This window comes from Doryrhamphus excisus, chromosome 16 (genome assembly GCF_030265055.1).
Source record: "Doryrhamphus excisus isolate RoL2022-K1 chromosome 16, RoL_Dexc_1.0, whole genome shotgun sequence".
Classification (NCBI taxonomy): Eukaryota; Metazoa; Chordata; class Actinopteri; order Syngnathiformes; family Syngnathidae; genus Doryrhamphus; species Doryrhamphus excisus.
In genome coordinates, this window is record NC_080481.1 from 15251873 (window position 1) to 15276993 (window position 25121).

The 25121-nt window shown below is 41.3% G+C and overlaps 2 protein-coding genes across 4 annotated transcripts; one reads left to right on the top strand and one right to left on the bottom strand.

The window, feature by feature from the left end:
• Nucleotides 1–416: 416 nt before the first annotated feature.
• wasb (WASP actin nucleation promoting factor b) lies at nt 417–6699 on the top strand. 3 transcript variants are annotated; one of them, XM_058051040.1, is made up of 9 exons: nt 417–559; nt 950–1090; nt 1160–1246; nt 2403–2499; nt 3345–3537; nt 4381–4559; nt 4638–5143; nt 5261–5372; nt 5460–6699. In XM_058051040.1, the coding sequence occupies exons 1-9, from the start codon at nt 458–460 to the stop codon at nt 5516–5518; spliced, it is 1476 nt and encodes a 491-aa protein (XP_057907023.1). In that variant the 5' UTR covers nt 417–457; the 3' UTR covers nt 5519–6699. The 3 variants fall into 3 exon arrangements, with proteins under 3 accessions (XP_057907023.1, XP_057907024.1, XP_057907025.1); XM_058051041.1 differs by having other exon boundaries at nt 3348–3537; XM_058051042.1 differs by having other exon boundaries at nt 451–552.
• On the bottom strand, nt 6293–25121 carry LOC131104160 (semaphorin-3F-like). The gene is made up of 19 exons (XM_058051039.1): nt 24810–25121; nt 22219–22307; nt 22009–22145; nt 14316–14476; nt 13035–13097; nt 12837–12956; nt 12544–12637; nt 12333–12452; nt 12103–12248; nt 11903–12017; nt 11761–11830; nt 11521–11665; nt 11221–11443; nt 10171–10259; nt 10047–10088; nt 9804–9961; nt 9663–9730; nt 9458–9585; nt 6293–7674 (listed from the first exon to the last, which is right to left on the bottom strand). Exons 3-19 carry the CDS (start codon nt 22118–22120, stop codon nt 7294–7296), a joined length of 2235 nt encoding a protein of 744 aa, XP_057907022.1. The 5' UTR covers nt 22121–22145; nt 22219–22307; nt 24810–25121; the 3' UTR covers nt 6293–7293.

A 25121-nucleotide genomic window follows, 5' to 3' on the forward strand; every position in this document is an offset into this window, starting at 1 on the left:
TATATTTATTTATTACTGATTGATTGATTTTCTTTATTCTTGATTTGTTTATTTATTTTTCATCTTATTTTGTACAGAAAAAAAATAAGATATTTGAGAACAGTGGAATGTTTTATCAGAGCTTTTATTGTAGAAAATCGGAACCAAAGCACTGAAAAAGTTTGTATATTTTTATGTTTTTAATAAATGCGTTTTTTTTTTTTTTTTGAAAACCTGATGCGGCCCAACCTTGCCCAGACCCTAGCTCCAGCTCCAGTGGCCCCCAGGTAAATTGAGTTTGAGACCCCTAATCTAAAGGAAAATTAAAGAAAGAAGGAGGTGGGGGGGTTTAGAGAAGTGTGGTAATGAGTTTCCTGCTCTGAGTTGACGTGTGAATGTAACAGAGAAGAGGTTCAACTTCCTTGAATGCGGCTGTGCTGAGAAGACGGCTTACATCAACCGACCTTCAAGGCGCACCATGAGCCGAGGGTCTAAAAGCAAAACGGAGAGCGTATGGAGCTCCCTGCTGAGCCTCCAGGAAAGCGAGGCCTTGGAGGGTCTGCTGGGCAGAAGGTGTGCTGTAAGTTGTCGACTTGAACATTACGGCGCTCTTGTATAAGTTCTTGTTTGATTGTTTTTTTTTCCACTGTTAATCTCAGTGTCAAAGTACAAAAAGACTGTTTAACTTATAGCTTGTTCATCAAGTCGATCCAGGAAAATGTTCATGCTTTTACATCTTTTTTTTTTTTTTTTTTACTGAAGCTGAACTGTCATCAAAAAAGGAGTCGTTTTAACAGGAAATGGTGGCTGAAGCCTTTCTTCCCCTGTGGTGGCAGAATTAGACACTTTGTCTCGGTTTATCTCAGCTTGTGTCAGTGTTAAGAGAACTGAAAGTGCATTAAAACAAAGTGTTAAATATACGCACAGATGCATGTGTGTTGTGTATATGTGTGTGTATGTGTGTACACAGTCTATGGCTACCGCGGTGGCACAATTGTTCAAGGCACCGCCTCACAATCCATCGACGTGGAGCTTGCAGCACACAGGGGTGGTGTGTTTCATTAAAGACAACCCTCAGCGTTCATACTTCATTCGCATGTACGATTTGAAGGTAACACAACACACACTTCTTCTCGCTGAAAAATACACAATATGTCTAATGGTGCATTACATTGTACAGGCTGGCAGGCAGGTGTGGGAACAAGAGCTCTACAACCAAATTGTTTATTCCGCACCGCAGTTGTACTTTCACACCTTTGCTGCTGACGTAAGCGAGACTTTATTTGAATTTTTTCCATTCACATTTAAAAGGCATGATTTATCAACTTTGACGTTCACGGTGATTATAGCAAATACTTGAGGAGACAAACACTGGAGATGAAATGGAGAATTTGTAGAACACGGACATAAGTCTTACAACATGGTGGCTATAGTGTTTAGAATAAAATATGTAAACAAGACATGACTTAATCTGCTCGATGGAAACTTTAACATAATGGTCGTTCTTGTCCTTTTTTACTACAAGACAGTACTATTCCTCTGTCGCAATAGCAGTCTTTTGCAAAATGCGTTTATACATACTTTCAAACAAAATGCTTCATGTGTTCATTCAAGGCAGTCATCAGTGAAATGAACACTGCAAAAAAAATCAATTTTTTACTTAAAACTTCCTATTTAAAAAAAAAACTATATTAGGAAAGCAGGAAGTGAACAAATACAATAATACAATTAATTAAATTCATAAAAATGTATAACAATTTATAAAAAAAAGTATAAAAAATTACAAAAATTTATAAAAAATTATAAAAATTTATAAAATTTTATAAAAATTTATAAAAAATTATTAAATGAATTTAAAAAAAACTTCTATTAGGAAAGCAGGAAGTGAACAAATGCAACCGTTACTGATTGTACAAGTACCAGATGGAGGGGTAGGATTTAATAAGCTTTGCTTCTTCCTACTCCTTTTGGACATGTGGAACTGGGAACTGATTATGTGATGCATTCAATTGTAATCTGATGCATGTTCAAATGAAATAAAAACATTACCATTATCATTTTTGAAAGGAAAACAAATGTAAGGTATCACTCGGATACTGTAAACATCCAGCAGCAACACATCATTTTGGAATGTCTACTATTTTGATGAAAAATATACCAAACAAAGTCGACCGTGAGAGGCGTTTTTTTTCTCAGCTTAGGCTCGCGGATTCCACTTACAGAAATAATGCTTTGCTGTGAATAACAAATGTAAATAAACTGTATAGCAACATTGATAAATCATGTGAGTGACCCTTTAAATTGACTTCATATTAATATTTTTGCTGTGCTTCTCAAATGTTTATAAGATGTTAGACTGTAGTGACTATTTGAGAGTACTTTAGGATATGATATTCCTGACATACAGTATATACTATATGCAGGACTGTCAAGTTGGACTGAACTTCTCACAGCAGCATGAAGCAGAAGCCTTTAGAAATGCTGTGGTAGAGAAAATCAACCAAAGAAACAACCGGCAAGGTAAATTCATAAACATTGACTATCACAGAAGCTGGTATTTTTTATGCTCTTGGCTTAACCTCAAAACTGAGCATTATTGTTTCATTAAAGGTATATTTTCTGATTCAGTGCCTGTATAAATTGTGCAAGAGTGGATTGGGACTAAATACCATATTTTCTGGAATATAAGTCGCTCCGGAGTATAAGTCGCACAAGGCCAAAAATGCATAATTAGGTAGAAAAAAACATACATAAGTCGCACTGGAGTATAAGTCGCACAAGGCCAAAAATGCACAATTAGGTAGAAAAAAACATATATAAGTCGCACTGGAGTATAAGTCGCACAAGGCCAAAAATGCAACACAATGCTTACTCAGCTACACAAAAAATAAACATAAACAGAAAAGGTGTACAGTGTTTATGTAACATTAACATTTTTTTCATTTATAAGTCGCTCTGGAGTACAAGTCGCAGGAACAGCCAACCTATGAAAAAAAGTGTGACTTATAGTCCGGAAAATACGGTAATTGGCATATTATTACCCGAAAAAGTATGCATGTTTGAGCAATTTTATGGAGGTGGGTAGGTCATATAGAGTCTACATGACACAAGTACTATGCAGTTTTGAAGCATCACCTGCAACAATGATGGTTTCCTCTATAAGACAGACAAGAGCGATGTGTTTTTAGGAATCTGCTACAAAAAAAATGCAAGTTGATTCCACTTTTTGAACTGAACTCACAGGCCTGATTCAGCTAAATAGCACTGTCCACTGTCCAAAAAAAAGTCCTCATTACATCTGCATAATTATTACACAGATGATGTACAGTATCTAGTAAACAACTGACTCTATTTTCCTCCAAAAGCAGCATCTGGGAGTCCTGGTTCCTTTCTTAAAGCCACGGGGGATGTCCCAAGTCCTGATAGCCAGTCTCCACATTCCCGCTTAATGCACTCAGTTTCCTCACATCGGAGCAGCAAAGTGAAGAAGGAGAAGAAGAACAAGAAAAAGGCCCCTAAACTCTCTAAAGCCGACATCGGAGCCCCCAGTGGATTTAAGTAAGAATCTTTAACATGAAATATATTGTTGGAGGGCGGCACGGCGGTCGAGTGGTTAGCGCGCAGACCTCACAGCTAGGAGACCAGGGTTCAATTCCACCCTCGTGCATGCGTGGGTTTTCTCCGGGTACTCCGGTTTCCTCCCACATTCCAAAAACATGCTAGGTTAATTGGCGACTCCAAATTGTCCATAGGTATGAATGTGAGTGTGAATGGTTGTTTGTCTATATATATGTGCCCTTTGAGTGACTGGCGACCAGTCCAGGGTGTACTACGCTTCTCGCCCGAAGACAGCTGGGATAGGCTCCAGCACCAACGCGACCCTCGTGAGGAAAAAGCGGTAGAAAATGAATGAATATATTTTAATGTCTTATTTCCACTGATGAGCAGTCCGGTGGGCCCTGCTCATTTACACGCAATGAGAGCCGTTCATTTGATTGGTTAAGATTACACTCGGCTCTCACGCCTTCTCTCTTTGCCAGTTGCACCGGTGGGAGGGACAGAGGTGTGGGTGCACCGCGCTGTGCCGCTCACGAAAATTGCAAAGTGAGCTATCCACAAACCGTTGCCGCGGTGTAAGACTACAAAAATGGAGCCCAATGTGCACTTCCAATAATGCCTCGCACACAATTGTCCATAGGTATGAATGTGAGTGTGAATGGTTGTTTGTCTATATGTGTCCTGTGATTGGCTGGCCACCAGTCCAGGGTGTACCCCGCCTCTCGCCCGAAGACAGCTGGGATAGGCTCCAGCACCCCCGCGACCCTTGTGAGGAAAAAGTGGTAGAAAATGAATGAATGTTACATGTAAGATATGCGTGATCTGTATCTTTCTTTTACTCAGGCATGTAAGCCATGTTGGATTTGACCCCAACAATCTTGACCCAGACCTATGGAACCTTCTGTCGCAAGCTGGCATCGGAGAGGCCGAGATGAGGGATGAGCAGACCTCCCAGCTAGTCTATAACATCATAGAGCGCTCTGGGGGCATGGAGGCAGTCAAAAGAGAGGCAAAAAAAGGAGGTCAGATTTGAATATCTAACCTCTTCTTGTCATTGCATCTTTGTGCGCTTTAATACATGTCATGTTCCTCCATTGCAGTCGCTGGGCCTCCACCCCCTCCACCCAGCAGACAGGGGCCTCTGCCTCCTGTGCCAGGTTCAGGTGGCTCAGCCCCAACACCTCCACCTCCACGAGGGCGTTCTGGACCTCTGCCTCCCCTTCCGGGCCAGCCACAGCGAGCGATGCGGGCAGCTGTCCCACCCCCGCCAGCATCAAACCAAGGCTGCCCGCCACCTCTTCCGCCAGCTCACTCTTCACCCTCTCACATCCCTTCGCTGCCATCTTCAAAGCCCCCTCATGTCCCATCACCACCCCATCAGCGTCCTACAGGTTTCCCACCTCCAGCCGCCCCCACTCCACCCAGCCGAGGAGACCCTGCACCTCCACCTCCACCTCCTCCACCACCACCTGCTCAACTGTCTGTGGACTCCCACACACCTCCTCCCCCCTTCGGTCACCCACCACCTGCCACTCCATCTTTGAACAAAGCAGACAGCAGAGGTGCTCTTCTTGATCAGATTCGACTGGGGAAGAAGCTCCGTAATGTAATTCATTTTCTTCTTTTTATACTTCAGATACTCCACATTCAAACAATGTAGCACATTTGAAAAATTTCCCACATTCAGTTATGCGGGTGTGTCTAACATTGTCTGTGCCCGCAGGTGACAGAGTGTCAAGATCTAACTCCGCCCCCACCAGCAGAGCAAGGCGAAGGCATTGTCGGCGCTCTCATGATGGTCATGCAGAAGCGCAGTAAAGTCATTCATTCCTCTGGTAAAAACACAACATTTATATCAATCATGGAGGCATTATGAAAGGAAAGTGTGGAGCTAACACTTGTTTATCTGTGTTGTCCTGAAGGTGAAAGTGAAGATGAGGGTGCTGATGATGAAGATGATGACGACGAATGGGATGACTGACTGATTAAAGTTGTTGTTTTTGTGGAGTTTCACCCTTAATCAAGACAGATGTTTAAAATGTATTCATTTGCATACAGATGTGTTCGGAGCGGCTAATGCAGGTCAATTCAAAGATGTTTACACCGGCTATGTTTACATGCAGTCAAATTACACTTATCATAATCGGAATATTAGCAATAACTCGGTTAAACACCAGTATCCCTTTTGAAAAACACAAATATGCTCATATTGCGGTTTTTAAAAAGCGTTACTCCTTTTCTAACCTGAATATTAGGTCATTAGGTCAAAATATTGTTTTTGTTCTGCGCATGCTCCCTTCGAAAGGCATCTTGGGTATTTAACAGGAAGTAATGTATTTGAAAACATGGCGGCTACAGCGAGAAGAAAACTCACCATGTCATTGATGTGGTGAAATGTCCCTTGTTGTTCATTATACGCCTTGCTGGTGTTTTTTGTTTTTGGATACCGGAAGAAGAAGCGGAAATGACGCGCATTGCGGAAATGACGTTCTCTGCGCGTGAAGACGCTGTCCGTGCGTCGTTGTTTTGAGCGGGATATCCCGATATAATTAGAAATAACACTGTTTGGTCAAACATACCGAATGTTTCAGAAACCGGAATATTAACTGCATGTAAACATAGTGGCTGTATATTTTTTCAAACATGTTTGTTGTAAGATGTAACAGCATAATGGCATAAAGAAGTTACTTTCAATGGGGTGAGTTGTCTCTCGGAAAAATCCACCAAGAAATCCAAGTAAAGAGCGTCAACTGAGTCAACGTCATTCCAATTTTTATAACAATACACTGTACATTAAAAAAAACCTTTAACTTAGTGATACATCTGTGCAAACATCCCAAATTTCCCATCACCACTGTCAAAGTGCATAACTGAAAGATCACTGTATGTCTCACCACTCACATAATAGGGCGTGGGGGATGGAGATTGGATGGGGGGCTGGGTGGGGGTGCCACTGTAGGACAGGACAGGAGGAGCAAAAGTCCAGTTGACTTAGCTGAACAGTAAAATATGAATATTTTACACCTTACAAACATCATCACACAGCAAGGCTGTAGAATAGCAACAGACGACATACAGAAGCATGCAACATTTACACTTATCATTATATCCTCATACAATAGAACAATCCACTGACTGTATATATTATATTCACAATCAATATATTACATTTGTTTCAATATCCCCAAAAGTACCACACTTTTGGTTTTTTGTGTTGCTGCCTTCTTGTCGCATACAGGTTATTAAAAAAAAAACACTCGCTAGCAGCACCAGGTTACAGTGTTGTCTGAATCGGGAACAATGGTGCAGACTGTTATTATATTCCATAGTAGTCATGCAGTTATGTGAAAAAAGTGTACGGATGCCTGAAATGTGTGTTTATATAATAATATATTGGAGTTAATTTATGAGGCAAATAAGTATTTAAATCCACTGGCAATTGTAGCCAATTCAACATTGATTCCCCGATCACTGATGATAAGATTTTTGATTTTCTTTCCTATAAGATTAAAAAAAAAATGTATGACTGTAACTGTGAATATGACGTCTACTTGAAAGCTTGACAAAACTGGAACAATTGGAATACGCTCAGGCGTGGTGTGCAATATCCACAATATGTATCCCGCTCGACTGTCGTGACAAAACCACCGATCTGATACTTAAAACCGCATGACAGCATCACCTGTCAAATGAATGAAGGAGATGCACAAACATGCACGAACAACACCAATCAAGTCCAAACAGGTTCCGTGTCCCCTAACCTGGGCCTTGTTCCTGGCCTTCCGTGTGCCGACGGTTGGTACGTTTGCGCTGTTGTTGTTGTTGTGGACTGAACTGCTCCCAGTAAGACTGACAGTACTGGTTAATCAGTTTAATCTCAGGTGGGAACGGTGTGGAGCTCAGGGAGGACCGAGGGTAAGGTCGCACGATGCGAGGTTTGTGATCTTCTTCTTCGTCGTCTCGAGCGCTAAGCGCCAAGACAATGTCTCGATCCAGGATGCGCAGAGCCACGCGGGCCACCGTGTGCTTGAAGTTGTTCTCTGTAGCGAGGCAGTGGTACAGACCGGCGTCCGATTCATTGAGAGACTTCAGAAGGATGCCATGGTTGGTCTTTAGAACGTCTCCTTCACGGTTGAGCTAAAGATCAAAACAGCAAGAATGAGAAGGTACAGTCATGTGTAAAATTCAGACACCTCTAATAACAAAAAGGTAACACCCGGTTTCCATAAACACACACAAAAGATAAGATATTATCACAACAAAAAAAAAACTAAGTTCAAATCAAGCAACTAGCCAGAATGAAAAAGTTTTCAAATTCGCACCACACTCGGGACGGGATTTGAATGCCGTCGGAAAACGGGGTTCAGCACCTCAGTACTGCAGGGGTGGGCAAATATTTTAACAAAATTGTCCGGAGGGCCGGAACATACTTTAACAGATCATTAACACACACACACACAATTTTATGCTCATAATTTTCCTTGAATTAATTGTCAAATTTTATCTGTAAAAGTGTTATACTATCAGCTGTATGTTCTCAGGAGCGCTTTAAACATCACACCACATCAAACTATGTCATTTAATTTGACAGTTTTGTTGTTGTTTTTTAACGAAATAAGACATCCCACTTGCAAGTCATGTTGCCAGTTTGTATGTTAAAAGTTGAAATACTGGCAGGCCAGATTCAAATGCTTGGTGGGCCATATGTGGCCCCCGGGCCGTAGTTTGCCCACCCCTGCTGTAACTGTGTATGCCGGTGGCGCCTTTTTTTTTTCTTGCTGGTATGCTGTGATGTAAATTAGTGTGGTAGTGGTGAGCGACGCTATAGTGGACTTTTCAGCACCTCTGTGCTGTCCACGCTGGAGGGCCGCTGTTGGAGTTAACTTCCCTTGGCGGTGATGTGAATGTGATGTATATAAGGTGTATATGTATATAAGGAATAACGTGATGTTTCATAGTGACGTTTCAGTATCAGCTGGCTATAGGTTTTTTTTTTTTCAAATACAATCAGAAACCAAGAATTTTCATGACCAAGGCATTCTGGCTCTTTCTGCTGCTAGTGTGACGTGGATATAAGTTACATCTTCACATACTGTATCTTTAAGGTAGAAGTTTGAGATGAGCCAATTCAAGAAACAATACAAGCAGTTGATGTTTGCTAAATACAAGGATGAAGAGTCTTGAACCAGTCATGATGTGCTATATATATCACTATATTGACACGCACTATGGTACCCATTATGTCATTGTATGGTCATATCACCTTGTTCTTTGGTACGTGACAAAAAAAAAAAAAATAATACAATTAATACAATTAATGAAATTTATAAAAAATATAAAACTTTCTAAAAATTTATAACAATTTATAAAAATTATAACAATTTATAAAAATGTATAAAAATTAATAAAATACATTAAAAAAAACCTTAAATTATATTAGGAAAGCAGGAAGTGAACAAATGCAAACTTTGACATAATTGTCGTTCTTGTCCTTTTTTACTACAAGACAGTACTATTCCTCTGTCGCAATAGCAGTATTTTGCAAAATGCGTTTATACATACTTTCAAACAAAATGCTTCTTGTATAAGTGTTCATTCAAGGCAGTCATCAGTGAAATGAACACTGCAAAAAAATCAAATTTTGACTTAAAACTTCCTATTTAAAAAAACTTAAACTATATTAGGAAAGCAGGAAGTGAACAAATGCAACGGTTACTGATTGTAAAAGTACCAGATGAAGGGGTAGGATTTAATGAGCTTTGCTTCTTTCTACTGCTTTTGGACATGTGGAACTGTGAACTGATTATGTGATGCATTCAATTGTAATCTGATGCATGTTCAAATGAAATAAAACCATTCCCATTACCAGGTTTAAATCATTCTCCACACAAAATAAACGTGTCACACTGATGTTTCTTACCACTTTCCTTTTCCCATCCCTCTGGAAGAGCCACTTGACCGTGGCCTGAGGAGAGCGAGGCTGACACTCCAAAAAGGTACTGCTGCCTTTCACCCCAAACTGCACGATTTCTCTCAAACGTTTCTCCACTGTAACAAATCAGTATCAAAAACCAAAATAACTAAAAGGTGAATTTAACATTTTACATTTTAATTAAAAGACAAACCTTTGGCATTAAAGCCTCGGCACTGCCTCAAAGGATCGCCGTGCTTCACGTCCTGTCTTCTGCTCCTCCTGGAACAAAGATGGGAATTCCAAACACATTCTTGACTTGATGTCACCGCAGAGCGACGGCAAATACACTGACCTCTTGGTGGAAGGAGTGAAGGCCGAGCAGCTCTCCCCATCCCACGCACAGTAAGGGTCTCGAGCCAGGCAGCAGTCGGAACAGGCTCTGCCGTACACGCCACAGCGGTGCAGCGACACCTGAGTCAACCCTGCATCTGATGACACGTACAGCTGTTGCTGCAAGACAGAAGAAAAACATTTCTGAGTTCAGCCTCTGTACTAATAAGCACTGACATGTGAACCGGTTTAGACGCTTGCTTACTCTTTTAGAAGAGATCTTCATAGTTTTGACAGGAGCCCTGCTCTGCAAATGATTGAAAAGATATAGTTCAGTAAGACTACATCTCTAAAGTTTACTTACTCTCAGGACTTAGAGGTTAACCTACCCGGAAAACCTCAACTTCTTCCAGTGTGAGCTCCTCCATACTTGTTGGGTCTTTGGGTAAAACTATGACTTTCTGGATGGTGCCTCGATCTGATGAGAGATAAAATACAATTAGGATAAATGAAATGAAGACAGTTGCTGCATTTGAGGTGTGCGTGGGTTTTCTCCCGGTACTCCCACATTCCAAAAACATGCTAGGTTAATTGGCGACTCCGAATTGTCCATAGGTATGAATGTGAGTGTGAATGGTTGTTTGTCTATATGTGCCCTATGATTGGCTGGCGACCAGTCCAGGGTGTACCCCGCCTCTCGCCCGAAGACAGCTGAGGGACGACTAAAGGCATATCTTATCTTAAATTCCAAAGTAAAGTAAAGTAAAGTAAAGTAAAGTAAAGTAAAGTAAAGTAAAGTAAAGTAAAGTAAAGTAAAGTAAAGTAAAGTAAAGTAAAGTAAAGTAAAGTAAAGTAAAGTAAAGTAAAGTAAAGTAAAGTAAAGTAAAGTAAAGTAAAGTAAAGTAAAGTAAAGTAAAGTAAAGTAAAGTAAAGTAAAGTAAAGTAAAGTAAAGTAAAATAAAATAAAAGTCCTGTGATTGGCTGGCGACCAGTCTAGGGTGTACCCCGCCTCTCGCCCGAAGACAGCTGGGATAGGCTCCAGCACCCCCCGCGACCCTCGTGAGGAAAAAGCGGTAGAAAATGAATGAATGAATGAATGAATGTATTGTTGGAGACAGCCATAATGTATCCCACCTGACATCAACTAGATTTCAGTTATGCATTCCAAAGCGCAAGTGGATGAAAATATTGTCAACATATGTTACATATGTTACATATGTTCCACATTCCAAAAACATGCTAGGTTAATTGGCGACTCCGAATTGTCCATAGGTATGAATGTGCCCAGTCCAACTCTTAACTAAGTAACTTCTTATTGAACTTATCTTAAAATAGTTTTTTTTTATGGCAAAAGTTCAACTAAGCAGATGAATTGTAGTCATATTATTTATTTAAATTGTGAATCGCGTTCCCAGCAGGCAAATATCTTACTCCCTCACCTGTCCCCAAGAAGAGCACCTGGTAGCGTCCATCCACCGCATCCACCTGATCCACCACCAGAGCAGTGTAGCGGTAGTCCACGCCCGTCCTCACCACCAGGGGGCGGCGGTGGATGGGATATACGGGGTGGAACATGAGGGGATGAGCCCTGATAAAATTGACCGCCTCATCTGAGAAGTTCTTGGAGGAACGGATACCAGGTGTGAAGGTTCCTCCTGGACACTGGAAAAAAAAAAGAGGTTTATTTGTGTCTTTTGTCATGGAGTATTTTAAAAGGGGACACTGTGGTTGGGACGCACTGTTCCTGGCCGCGGATAAGGAATTTTGCCGTTGTACACTGTCCATTGGTAGTTATGGCCGTGTTTGTGGGCGAAGGGTCCGTTAAAGACGTTGCGAATGTCGGCCATGGAGTAGACGCAGACCGCTGAGCCCTTGAACACAGAACTTGGGAACAAAGAGTAAAATAAAAAGTAAGGGGAGGCTCTTAGTCGCTGAAATGTAAATGTAAAAAAAAAAATAAAAATGATGAGACCGCTCACCCTGCTGTAGTGAAGAGAGCGAACACCATCGGGTTCCGTTCATCTTGCGTCGGCTGAATAAATACATCACCTGCGAGACAAAAGGCACCCTAATCAATAACACTGTTCACATGCAATCACACTTTTATCACGGAGGCCTCACGTAGTTCATCGAATCGTGTTTCCACTCCATCTTCTCCTATAACAGAGCAGATAAGACGAGCTTTAAGGAATGTTGTCCAGCGGTTCACTAGGGATTTCTGGCCTCCTTCATCATTCTGGACACAAAGGAAATGAGGTTGCGGTTCAGTGTGTCCGATGTAGCATTACACATGACAAGATAATGAGCATATTTGTACGCACCAGACACACTCTCCCCACCCTGGCTAAGACGTTGGGGCTCGCACCCCCGCTGGAGTCTAAACTTTTCTCGCGGAAAAAGAAGTAAAGCTTGTCATCGTTCCTCTCCGCGCTGTCAGGGATCTGCTGGATCTGAACAAACACCGGTTCTAGAGGACAGAAAAACAGTTGCCAGTCAGGCACCGGAATCTGTAACGGACAACTTTTACCTGCGCACGCCCACCATTACTCACCGTTCAACCACCTGGAATCATACTGCTCAGTCCTGATGACGCTTCTCCCGCCCATGGTCCTAAAGAGAGCCGCATCTGTGCTCATGAAGTCAATATGGACCCCCGCATACAGGTTACCGCCTACAGTGGAACGCATCAAGAAACTCTAGTGAACTCCAAAACTTTAAACATCACATTTTGTTCCTGTTGGTCTTTCTTTGAATCATCTTACCAATAAGAACTCCAACATTCTCCTGTTTGGGATCATAGGAACATTTTCCCTTTCCGGAGTCCACATACCCCGGGACCAGTCGAAACAGGTAGTCCTGCAGATACGCATTAGACAATGGAGAGTATGCATAAAAATAGATCACTTTAACGTCACAAGGGAGCAGAGGAAAATCATAAACAAATCAGTGTCCCAGTTTATACTTCTGAAATATTTAGCAGGGCTATGTTTCCAGGTCTGCTGCTCAGGGAATTTTATCCGTGAATCCCTCTTGGGGACACTGTAAATGTGTTCACCTCTGCCCTCCAGCCCCTGTTGATGAATGTACAGATGGGCTGGTAAGCCCCCGTTCCGCAGGTGTAGAGGTGGGTGCGGTTCCACGGCTCGATCAGACGCACAAAGTTGGCACATTCACCCTGGACAAAGAGCATGTCGTTCAAACGCTGAAAGAAGCGTCCCCTCCATTTTAAAAGAATGTCAATAAATGATCCCACCTGTCTTCCTTTTCCTGTCATCTGGCATTCTCCCTTTCGCTTCGCAGATGCAGGCCAATGGATCTGTTGGGTTTTTTTTCAAAGACACCAAAAATGACTTATTAGAGGGTGTGCAGGAAGACGTACAAGATGTTTAGTACAATTATATAATTCCAACGTTGTGGAAACTTAATTTTAAATTTTAAATTTTAAATTTTAAATTTTAAATTTTAAATTTTAAATTTTAAATTTTAAATTTTAAATTTTAAATTTTAAATTTTTTATTTTTTATTTTTTATTTTTTATTTTTTATTTTTTATTTTTATATATTTTTTTATTATTTTATAAATTATTTAAATTATTTAAATTATTTTTTACAAATTACTGTTTACGCTGTACATTGTTGTTCATATTTGATGTCATCTATTTATTCTCCACATTATTATTATTATTATTATTAGTTATTATTATGCGGGAGCCAGGCAACAACATTTCATTGGCAATTTCACTGCTGTGATATTGTGCAATGACAATAAAGAAAGTCTATCCATCTATCCATCCATCCATCCATCCATCCATCTATCCATCCATCCATCCATCCATCCATCCATCCATCCAGTAGGTATAATGCAGTTTTTACAGTAGATATACGACATATGACATTATCATAACATGAACAATGGTTGGCAATGACAATCAAACCCAAAGCATGATCATTTAAAATCAATAAGGCTCAAACCCCAATGTAAATGTAAATGACATGGATAGTAAGCCACAATGTGTAAGCACAATGGGCAAGTTTAGTTTTAGGTCCACCAGATGAATGTGAAGGTTTTTGTGATTCATGTGAGAAGGGAAAAAAAAGGACAATATGTTTTTCATTCCAACATCTGGTTTCTTTTTCTTTGCATTACTCACTAAAATGTTCATTTCTTTTTCGTCTTGATTTGATTTTACTTTGGTTTATACTTTGGCAAAACTGCTATAATCTATGTCAGATCCCTCAAGGTCACTCAAGGGGGAAATCCTTCTTAAAAATGTTTCTGTGATGTTTGTAATCATAGAGTATGTTAAAGGTAAGAGAATTATATGGAACAAAAACAACTTTAAAAGGAATGTGTTTTGCACCTGATGATGACTATGTGTTTTTTGGAAGATTTTAAATGCTTAAAAAGGTAAGAAATTGTTAGTTTAATTCAGTTTGACACTTAATTTTATATCTTTATACATTATTAACCTAAGGCCTGCATCTTAATATGTGCCAAATAGTCATTTAAGAAAGCAGACTGTGTTATTACATACAATTAGAGGCTCTTTGTTGACATTGTGCATATCCAGAGCCACCAGGTACTCCCTGCTGCCCAGGTAGAGGCGCCCCTGGTCCTGATCCATCAGGAGGATTCTGTAGTCACTGGTGTTAAAGGAGAAACTGAAAGGCCGTGCCGCCCGAGTGTCCATCAGTTCTGTAAAAGAAGTATTGCTGTTAGTTATACTACTTTAGTTTCAGGAAATATTCAAAAAATTCCTACTACAGTTGTAACTTCCAGTGGTAAACAAAGGCATGGTCGGAGGTTCGAGTCGAGTTAATGAATGTCTTGAGATAAACATTGATCATTTTAGTGTGCAACAACGTTAGTACAAGCAGTGGACATGACTCTGAAGAATAACATTAGTACCGATGCTAATGCAAACACAAGTAGTAAGTCTTCCAACTACCACTTCAAGCTATACTTTCTTTTTGGGATAATTCCTGATCCCAACAAGCAGTGATTTATAAAGGAAAACCTTGGAAATTACCAAGGGTGGCCAAACGTTTTCATACTGTATACTAAGATCCATTTTTAATTTTTTTTATGTTAAAAATACTATTAATCTATTTATTTGTACAAACTACTGAATGAGTTGCTGGCAAAAGCATCAATCAAGCATGAAGCACGACACTTCCAGACCTGAAAACCCAATTTTATGAGTATAGTCCCCACGATAGTCAATCACATAGTCGAGTGGTTAGCGTGCAGACCTCACAGCTAGGAGACCAGGGTTCAATTCCACCCTTGGCCATCTCTGTGTGGAGTTTGCATGCATGGGTTTTCTCCGGGTACTCCGGTTTCTTCCCACATTCCAAAAACATGCTAGGTTAATTGCCGACTCCAAATTGTCCATAGGTATGAATGTGAGTGTGAATGGTTGTTTGTCTATATGTGCCCTGTGATTGACTGGAGACCAGTCCAGGGTGTACCCCGCCTCTCGCCCGAAGACAGCTGGGATAGGCTCCAGCAACCCCCGTGACCCTCGTGAGGAAAAAGCGGTAGAAAATGAATGAATGAATGAGTCCCCGCCACCAACCACACTAATGTTGCTCGATTTAATGCCACAAACATGTTTCATTACTGGCTTGGATGAATTTACAACATCATTCTCACCTCCTTTCTAGAAAATGCATGCAAGTGCTTAAATATAACTCCACTCGGAGTGTTTTAAGAAACATATTTGCTTTTAGGAAGTGAATAATTCATATGTACTGACTGTGTGATTGGGCTAAAGGCACCACCCTCCCAGTGGAGTTAAGCAAAAAAAAAAAAAAAAAAAAAAACAGTTCCCTTAAGAAACACGGTCAGTGCAGCTAATTGTTAAGATCGGGATTGTGTTCAGGCGAGCGGAACCTATAAAGACACGCTCTTGGAAAATGTTTTCATCATTTTTTTTTCTGTTCTCGTGAAACGCACTGTGTCACTGGATGCATTTTATTTCCACTCATCAAAGTAACATCCACAGTCACACAAATTTTCCCACCATATCAGGACCCGGGCTTGTATCACGACAAATGGCAACAAATGATCCTCATGAGCTGGCTTACAGGGACTGTGGAGGGCACACAGGCTTTATTTACATCAAAGTGACTGCCATCCTCCTTTCTGTGTGTGTGTGTGTGTGGGGGGGGGGGGGGGGGGGGGGGGGGGGGGGTCAGTGTTAAACAGGATGTAGTCAAGGTGCAACTAAAATAAGCAGTGCAATCGGATCTCCGGGTGACAGGGGATGCAGTCTTTGAGGCGGGACGAGGTCCGGTTCTGTGAGGTAAACACCGGATGACTGAGCTGGGCCGGACTAGCGTGGATTCATTGAATGGCCTAAGTGTGGAAACACCACAGCCCTATACACGCCTTCCAAAAATAGCCAACAATGTACTGCCATCATGCAGTAAACATCCAGAGAACCCCCCCCCCCACCCCCCCAGACAACATTCTGCCACTGATAGGGAAACACTAGGAAGGACACCCAATTCAAGTATGACACTACAACTGGGTCACTATTATCTCTCAGGTTACAACATATTGTCGCCGAGGCACTCATGATGGTTTCATGTCTCCCGACTGCCATTACACAGCATGTTTTGCTCTCTAGCAACGCCGACTAATTCTACCCACCGGGTCTCCCTTTCAAGTCTGCATAACAGACACAAGAGAAGGAACAATACCAGATCCTGGGGGGCTCCACAATCTCACAGTGTCACTCATGCTGGCTCAAAGGAGTCACATGGGCCCTTGCCCGGCCTGAAACCTCCTCCACAGGCGCCTCCGGGAACAAAGAGACTCGCTGTCGCAAACAATGAACAATAAATCCTTGGAGTCGCAGAAAACATTTGGACTAAATCCAACTTTTCTCCTTTTTTTGTTTGGTATTAGGGGGAAGGGTCACTGCGGTTGGGGAGTGTGGCCACCGAACCAACAATGTAAGAAGTGAACACCTCTCAGCTGTTGTGGACGTGTCCGAGTGTGTGTTATGAGCTCTTGTACGCTCGGGACTTCCTGTGCGGAGAAGCACAAGAGCCAACTTGAGGATTTCTGCATGTTCTACTGAAAACATATTAACGGGCGTGTACATATAAGCAGTTTACTCGGAAGGAATTAGCCTTAGAGGTCATAACAACAACTCTTGCTGACAAGCCTGCAAACGGTCGTTTTTCATTCCCATAAAATAATCGGAATTCAGCTGCCAATTGTCAAACATACCAAACCAAATATCTCACTAATCCCAGCCTTTGAGGGCTCTTTTACAGCTCAAAAGCACTTAGTCACTATTCCAACTTGAGACAAAAATGTGTTTAATGCTGAAGAATGCCATAAATCCCAGTTGTGTACACAGTGGAACACACAGTCATCGTATCGTCCGTCACAAAAGTGACATTTAGACACAATGTAAATTAGTCAGTGTGCAGCTTGGAATGGTAACCAGTATAAATTTACTGTCTAATCAAAATAAGTCAAAACCACTGAAAATAAAATTTAGTAAACCACATTAAATTATATTCTATATATTATATTATAGGTTGTTTGTCTATATGTGCCCTGTGATTGGCTGGCTACCAGTCCAGGGTGTACCCCGCCTCTCCCAAGACAGCTGGGATAGGCTCCAAAAAGCGAAGACCTGCAGTATAAAACCAAACCCAAAAGCTACAGCAATGCATTTCTCGTTCAATTATTCATTCATTTTCTAACACTTATCCTCACAAGGTTTGCGAGCATGTAATCTTAACCAATCAAATGAACGCCTCTCATCGCGTGTAAATGCGCAGGGCCCACCGGACTGCTCATCAGTGGAAATAAGACATTAAAATATATTCATTCATTCATTTTCTACCGCTTTTTCCTCACGAGGGTCGCGGGTTTACTGCGATCTGCGGAATTTAGTGATTCCTCCGATATAAACTATAAACTAACCCTCTGGTATTTTACGTTTAAAAGTGGAAACAATATTGGCGAGAGGCGGGGTACATCCTGGACTGGTCGCCAGCCAATCACAGGGCACATATAGACAAACAACCATTCACACTCACATTCATACCTATGGACAATTTGGAGTGGCCTGAATGAATATTATATTAAATTATTGTATATTGTATGTAAATAAAGTTGGGCTTGATTTGCTGTTTTTCCCTCCGTGGGGTCATGTGACTCCATAGTGCTACAAGGCATCAGGTGTGAATGGGGAAGAGGTGTGTCGAATTTGTTATGGCTCTCACACTGGTCAGTGGAACAAGGCATATGAAACAAAGACTATTTGCTCAACATAAAGATGTGCTGGCCTGTAAGGAGATAGAAGATGCCAATACCTTGAAACTGAGCTTCAGCACAGCAGCCAAGACTGTCTAGTGATTTGACAAGACGGGTTCTCCTCAGAACAGACCCTGTCAGTGTCGTCCAAAGAAGCTGAGTGCACGTGCTTAGCGTTATAGCCAAGGCTTGTGTATGATGCAGCATTGCTGCAGAGTTTGTAGAAGTGAGGGGTCAACCTGTCAGTGCTCAGACTGTAAGCCACACTCTGGTCTGCATGGCTTGTTGTACCAGAAAGTAGTCTCTTATAAAAATGATGTACAAGAAAGCCGGTAAACTGATGATAAGCAGATGAAGAACATGGATTACTGGAGCCATGTACTGTGGTCTGATGACACCAAAATAAACGTATTTGGTTCAGATGGTGTCAAGTATGTGTGAGGCGTTCTAATAAGGTGGTGGGACGATGGTGGTGGGCGTGTCATGGTATGGAGTTCTGCCAACACTGCACAGCTACAGCTCATTGAAGGAATCATGAATGCCAGTATGAACTGTGACATACTGAAGCACAGCATGATGCTCTCTCTTCGGAAACTGGGATGCAGGGCAGTATTCCAACCGGATAAGGACCCACCGCACACCCACCTCCCAGATAACCACTGCCTTGCTAAAGAAGTTGAGAGTAAAGGTGATGTACACTAAACTTTATTGGGCATCTGTGGAGGAACGCATGGTCTACAACAGTGGTTTCAAACACGTGGCCCGCGGGCCAAGTGTGGCCCGCAGGACACTAGTTTGAGGCCCCCGCCTTGATATGAAAGTTTAATGTTAGTGCGGCCCGCGCAAGTTTGATATGGACGCTGTATGGTATCATGTACACAGAAAAAAATTATTACGTTTGATTAATGTTCAGGCGGCACGGTGGTCTAGGGGTTAGCGCGCAGACCTCACAGCTAGGAGACCAGAGTGCAATCCCACCCTCGGGCATCTCTGTGTGGAGTTTGCATGTTCTCCCCGTGCATGCGTGGGTTTTCTCCGGGTACTCCGGTTTCCTCCCACATTCCAAAAACATGCTAGGCTAATTGGCGACTCCAAATTGTCCATAGGTATGAATGTGAGTGTGAATGGTTGTTTGTCTATATGTGCCCTGTGATTGGCTGGCGACCAGTCTAGGGTGTACCCCGCCTTACGCCCGAAGACAGCTGGGATAGGCTCCAGCACCCCCGCGACCCTCGTGAGGAAAAGCGGTAGAAAATGAATGAATGAATGATTAATGTTCATGTTAAAGGTTAAATAACTGTTAATAGTTATCCTCCCTATCCGTGTGGAAGTGGTAAGTTTTTGGCTATTTAAGTTTAAAGGAAATAACTTAAAGGCTACCGTTTAGGTCGCTAGCTCTCTAGTTTGCGAGTTAGCATGTGCCTCAAGACCCTGCAGTTGCGCAATATGTTGTAAATAAAAAGAGTATAAATGTGACTATAGTCGTGTTTTGTCATGTCTACAGGGCTCTAATAATGCTTTGTTCATTTTAATCTGAAAAAAATAATTTGTCTACCCACCAACTATATGTGGTTTCTTAAGTTTTTATTATTTGCCGTTTTATTATTATTATGTTTATTTATTACTGATTGATTGATTTTCTTTATTCTTGATTTGTTTATTTATTTTTCATCTTATTTAGTGCAGAAAAATAAAAATTAAGATATTTGAGAACAGTGGAATGTTTTATCAGAGCTTTTATTGTAGAAAATCGGAACCAAAGCACTGAAAAAGTTTGTGTATTTTTCTGTTTTTAATAAATGCGTTTGGTTTTTTTTGGAAAACCTGATGCGGCCCAGCCTTGCCCAGACCCTAGCTCCAGTGGCCCCCAGGTAAATTGAGTTTGAGACCCCTGGTCTACAACATCCACCTGCTCCATTATGTTGTGATGGAGGAGGTGTGGAAGAGCATTCCAGAGGATGTACTTAGCCATTAGAATTAAAGCGGTAGCCGGACAAAATATAACACTTTGAGCGCAATTTGGATATTTTGTTGACACTTATACAAGCTGCACACTGACTACTTTACATTGTATCAAAGTACCATTTGTGCAGTGCAGTGAAATATGAGTGGTGTACTCACTTTTGTGAGGTCCTGTAATTCTCTAAAAAATGCCTCAAAATCATGTGGATGGTGCACTGGCTTAGTCATTCATGCATTCATTCTTTTTTTTTTTTTTTTTACAGCTTATCCTCTTCGGGACCTACTAAAACTTAGTGTACTGCCTGGACTGGTCACTCGTCAATCACAGTGCATACAGTATATTGATAAATAATAATTTACACCCACATACATTTTGACTCTCCAATTAAACTAGACCAGTCCGGATACTTCATGGTTTGGGTATTGCAGAGTAAATCACAATTTGTTTGTTTCTTTCGGCTTTTTCCTGATTTCGGAGTCGACACGGTGGCTCTTTTGACCCGTTTACTGGTTTTGGCTTAAGCACTTTATATTCCGGATGACATGACCTTCCTGATGAATACCAATGATGCTTACTTGTGGAGATTCGAACACAGGGCGTTTGCTCCGAAGTACCAAACTAAATCACAATACAATATTATAATAACCATACAATATATATATAGGACACAATACGTCAAGATATCTACGTAACTGAAGAAGCGTAAGAGTGCTTATCCTCACGAGGGTCGCGGGTATGCTGGAGCCTATCCCATCTGTCTTTGGGGGAGAGGCGGGGTACACCTTGGACTGGTCGTCAGCCAATCACAGCTCCTCTGCATTCATTATTCATTCATTCATTTTGTACCGCTTATCCTCACGAGGGTGGCAGGACTGCTGGAGCCTATCCCAGCTGTCTTCGGGCAAGAGGCGGTGTACACCCTGGACTGGTTGCCAGCCAATCACAGGGCACATAGTATAGACAAACAACCATTCACACTCACATTCATACCTATGGACAATTTGGAGTCGCCAATTAACCTAGCATGTTTTTGGAATGTGGGAGGAAACCGGAGAACCCGGAAAAAAACCCACGCATGCCCGGGGAGAACATGCAAACTCCACACAGAGATGGCCGAGGGTGGAATTGAACTCCTAGTTGTGTGGCCTGCGCGCTAACCACTCGTCGGCCATGACGCCTGCATTCATTACACAAAAAAACTAAAGCATATTTGTAACTAGAACATTTGTAACTAAAACTAAAGCATTGTATTTTTTGATTAAAAAATAGCCTGCATGTTTCTGTACCATAATAGTACCATAATTTTCTTCAAGTGCAAGGCAAAAACAGTTTTTAAAAAACATGGATATCCCGTTCACATAGACAGCCATAATATACTCTACTGTATCGATGTAATACTGCTGTTCTGAGCTGTGTGCAGTACTTGAATAAACAAACAGTTTGATATTGCTTTCTTTAACCTTTGTCACTTCCACCTCCTTAAGCTTGAACTTAGTTAGATACTGGAAACAAACAACTTAGACAATTATTAATGAATGAACCACTAATATAGAATATCAAAGTTTGACTCTGTTGTGGGCAAAATGTCTTTGGAATTCACGAGGACAGGATGTAGATTGTTGGGAAAATCCCAAATGCTACAAAAAAACTCACATTAAAAGCGCAATCCGCCTCCACCTTGAGGCGACAGTTAAAAGTTCAATTTCCCTCAGTTGTCATGATGTCAGACATCAAAACGGCGAGTGTCTGCGGCGCACGACGCTTTAAGGGGCGTGGAGGGTAAACTTTTCATGAAGGGCGCCCTGCCAGTAACAAAACACACGTAATATCCACCTTTTGTTTCCAGCGGTGTGCCCTTTTGACATGTGACAGGAAAAGCGTTCTTTACATACTGTATGAATAAAGAGGAAGCGAAGCCTGACGCGCGCAGGCCCGCCCGTGCATGTGTGACTTTACAAGAAAAAAAAGAGTTTCAGCTCACCTTTGAAGGAGAGGCGAACCCGTGGCGCTGACTGCTGCAGGCCCGTGCCTCTGTAAACACATAAGGCCAACAGGAGGAGTTGGGCTCCAGATGTTGCCATGGTAACAGTCATGCAGGTAGCCAGCACAGATCTAAATCTGGACAAAAAAAAAAAGACTGATTATTATAGTGTGCCCCATGAGGAATAAAGAGACAGAATAAGACACACACTCTCTCTTTGAAGCCTCTGATCAGAAGTTTGGCCTGCGGCTGTCCAATAACGCAAGACGTACGCTGTAGTCCAAATCTTCACACCTCTTCTGGAAAACATGACAGCCCTATTATTTATTTAAACAGTAAATGTAGTGTGTATTTAGGTTGTAGAGTTGTATCTACATGCACACACGCATGGGGGAAAAAAAAAAAAGTCTGCAGTCTTCAACCTTGCATACTTTATTCTGCAACATAAACACCAAACTTCAAATAAGACACCCATCAGCTATTCTCTTTGCCTCTCTGGCGGTTGTCATTCATGACAGCCAGCGGACTGGCCGAGGTTGATGAGTGAGATAGGTGACACTTCAAAGAAACAGGTACCCCCCCCCCCCCCCCCCTCGCACCAACCAATTCTGACACTTGGAGGGGTGTTGAAACCAAGACCTTAACTCAAGCATTCATTATGCATCTGCACTTTGCTGGAGAGTATCCCGTATAAATTATGAATACTAAAAGCTGAGTCCATTAAATTGTCTCCCCTGCTCGCTCGGCCTATAAGCCATCCCACGGGCGTCTCTCACTCTCATGACATCCATGTGACGAAGGCCTCTCGAGGCATGGCGTACATGTCTTTTGGGAGAAGTTTGACGAGAAGAAATTGCTGTTTAAATGATGATTAAACACACTAAAACCAATACAAGGTATTAAATGTCAAGGTATGCTGATCAATTAAACTGATATCAAAAAAGGTAAAATCAACAATTATTTTGTTTTTATTTTTCTTCGTGCTTGGTATAACTGCCTTACTGCCCTCCGGCGAGCCTCTCTCTGTTCAAAACCGACGCTTGCTCCTCAGTCTCAGTCCTCCAGTGAGCCTCGCTGGCAAGGCCAAATTATGGCAGCCCATCATAATAAAAAAAAAACAAAACAGTGTGATTTAAATAAAAAGTAAGCACATGTCCCTAAACAAGCAGCTACTGAATAGAATACAAAAATAAATACAAAGTTGTCACTTTGCGGTTACAAATGCGGAGGCTCACTCTCACGTTTTGTCAAAAATACATTAATTGGCCAATAAGTTAAAAAATAATCCATATGTAAGCAAATTGTACATAGTTTTTGCCTAAAACAAGCATTTACAAAAGGCTAAATGAAGTAAAATATAATTATTAGGCATTCAAAAACATTGTTGAAATGTATTATTCTATACTGGCCACTAGGTATCAGTAATGTTGCAAAAATGCTGATCGACAAACAACAGGCTTTTATTGCAGGTTTGAGTTGCCTCGCAACAGGCACAATAATAATGGCGTTAATAATCACCATAATAATAACACAGGCTGCTATATTTTTTACCGTATTCCAGCTAAAACTTAACTCTGGTAAATACGTCAATTATTACAACATATACATCCATGAGTCTTATTTATGTTTTTTGTTTGTTTGTTTTTTTTTGTGTCCCGTCTAGCCATTGGGGCAGATAATATCGTTGATCTAAATGCCCTTACATGCTAAACAGATTTGCTCTGTGTCAGGAAAGATGTAAGCTACAACTTCCCTGTACTATTAAATTTTATTTGCCGTTATTTGATGTTTGTTTTGTTTTGTTGGGGGGGTGGGGGGGTCAGTAGAGCGAGAGAGGCAAAAACATCTGTCTTATTTATGTCTTAAATGGCATGTTTTCTTAAATTATATATAATATATTGGGTAAGAAAGGTGACTATAGGGGTGCTATTTCATGTCTGGAGAGCTCTAATGTTAAAAACTATATTTAACAGGTCGTAATCAGGTTTCGTATACTTACGATTCACATGTTTTCAGAAGCGAGAACTGTACAACAAATGTCCGGGGGGAAAAATGGCTGCTAGGCTGGGATTTGGACACGCTTGATCGAAAGGAATTGAAACGATGGTTGGGGGGAAAAAAAGGACATCAATTTACCTTTATGATACAGGAGCTTGTCATTCTGATAATTTGGGACTGTGTTATATATTTTTAGACTTGCAAGAGGTACTAAACGTTGTAACTATCTATCTATAGTATGTATCCATCCTCAGTGAAACGTTAACAAAAAATCCACCAGTGATGTGACATCAAAAAGTATTTGTCACTTTAAAATAATCACCATTTCAAAGAGCCACCAGGAACTACAACAACAAAAAAAACATCTATAAATAAAATGTGGCTCAAAAAACGGCACCCCTTTTACTTATCATGACACATTTTAGACCAGTATTAGCTACTCAGACGAGGAAAATTTAAGCTAATCTAGAAATGTAGCATAGCTAAAAACGAGGAATGGATGTTTAAATAGCACAAGCTGCTTGCTATACGGGCCTCCATGGTAAGGCTGTATTTTATCTACTTTTAACAGCTGGGCGTTAACTACAGGACATATTTGGACTGTCTCTTGTAATAATATACTGAGGTTTCGAGTCAAATCAAATAATTAGAGGACTAGCTTCGGGTGCAGTCGTTTTGTACCTGTGAACTCCACAACCACAAATAGGAGCCCGGCTTCACTTCACTCATCCTCCCAAGAAACGCACACAAGCTCCGGTATAAAGTAACCAAACGCCGGTTAAAAGTTAAACCAAAAGTCTTACCTTGGATTATAAAAAGTTGCGAAGAGTCACGGAATCACATTGGAAAAAAAATATGTCTCCACAGTAATGCCTTACAAGAGTGGGAAATAATCCGTTTTGTTTTTTAGCAAAAAAAAAAAAAATCCACAGGAGAGAAAAAGAGACTTGGTCCACATTAAAAAAATAAATAAATCCTTGGCACTCAAACTTTCGGCATCTCCGTGTGAGATCAGTCCGTGGGAGTGGGAGAGACTTCTCCACCAGGTGCAGGTGTTGCTAGCGTGTGTCCCGCTGTCCTCTCCCGTCTGCTCTGCCCCCCACCCAGCCTTTCCT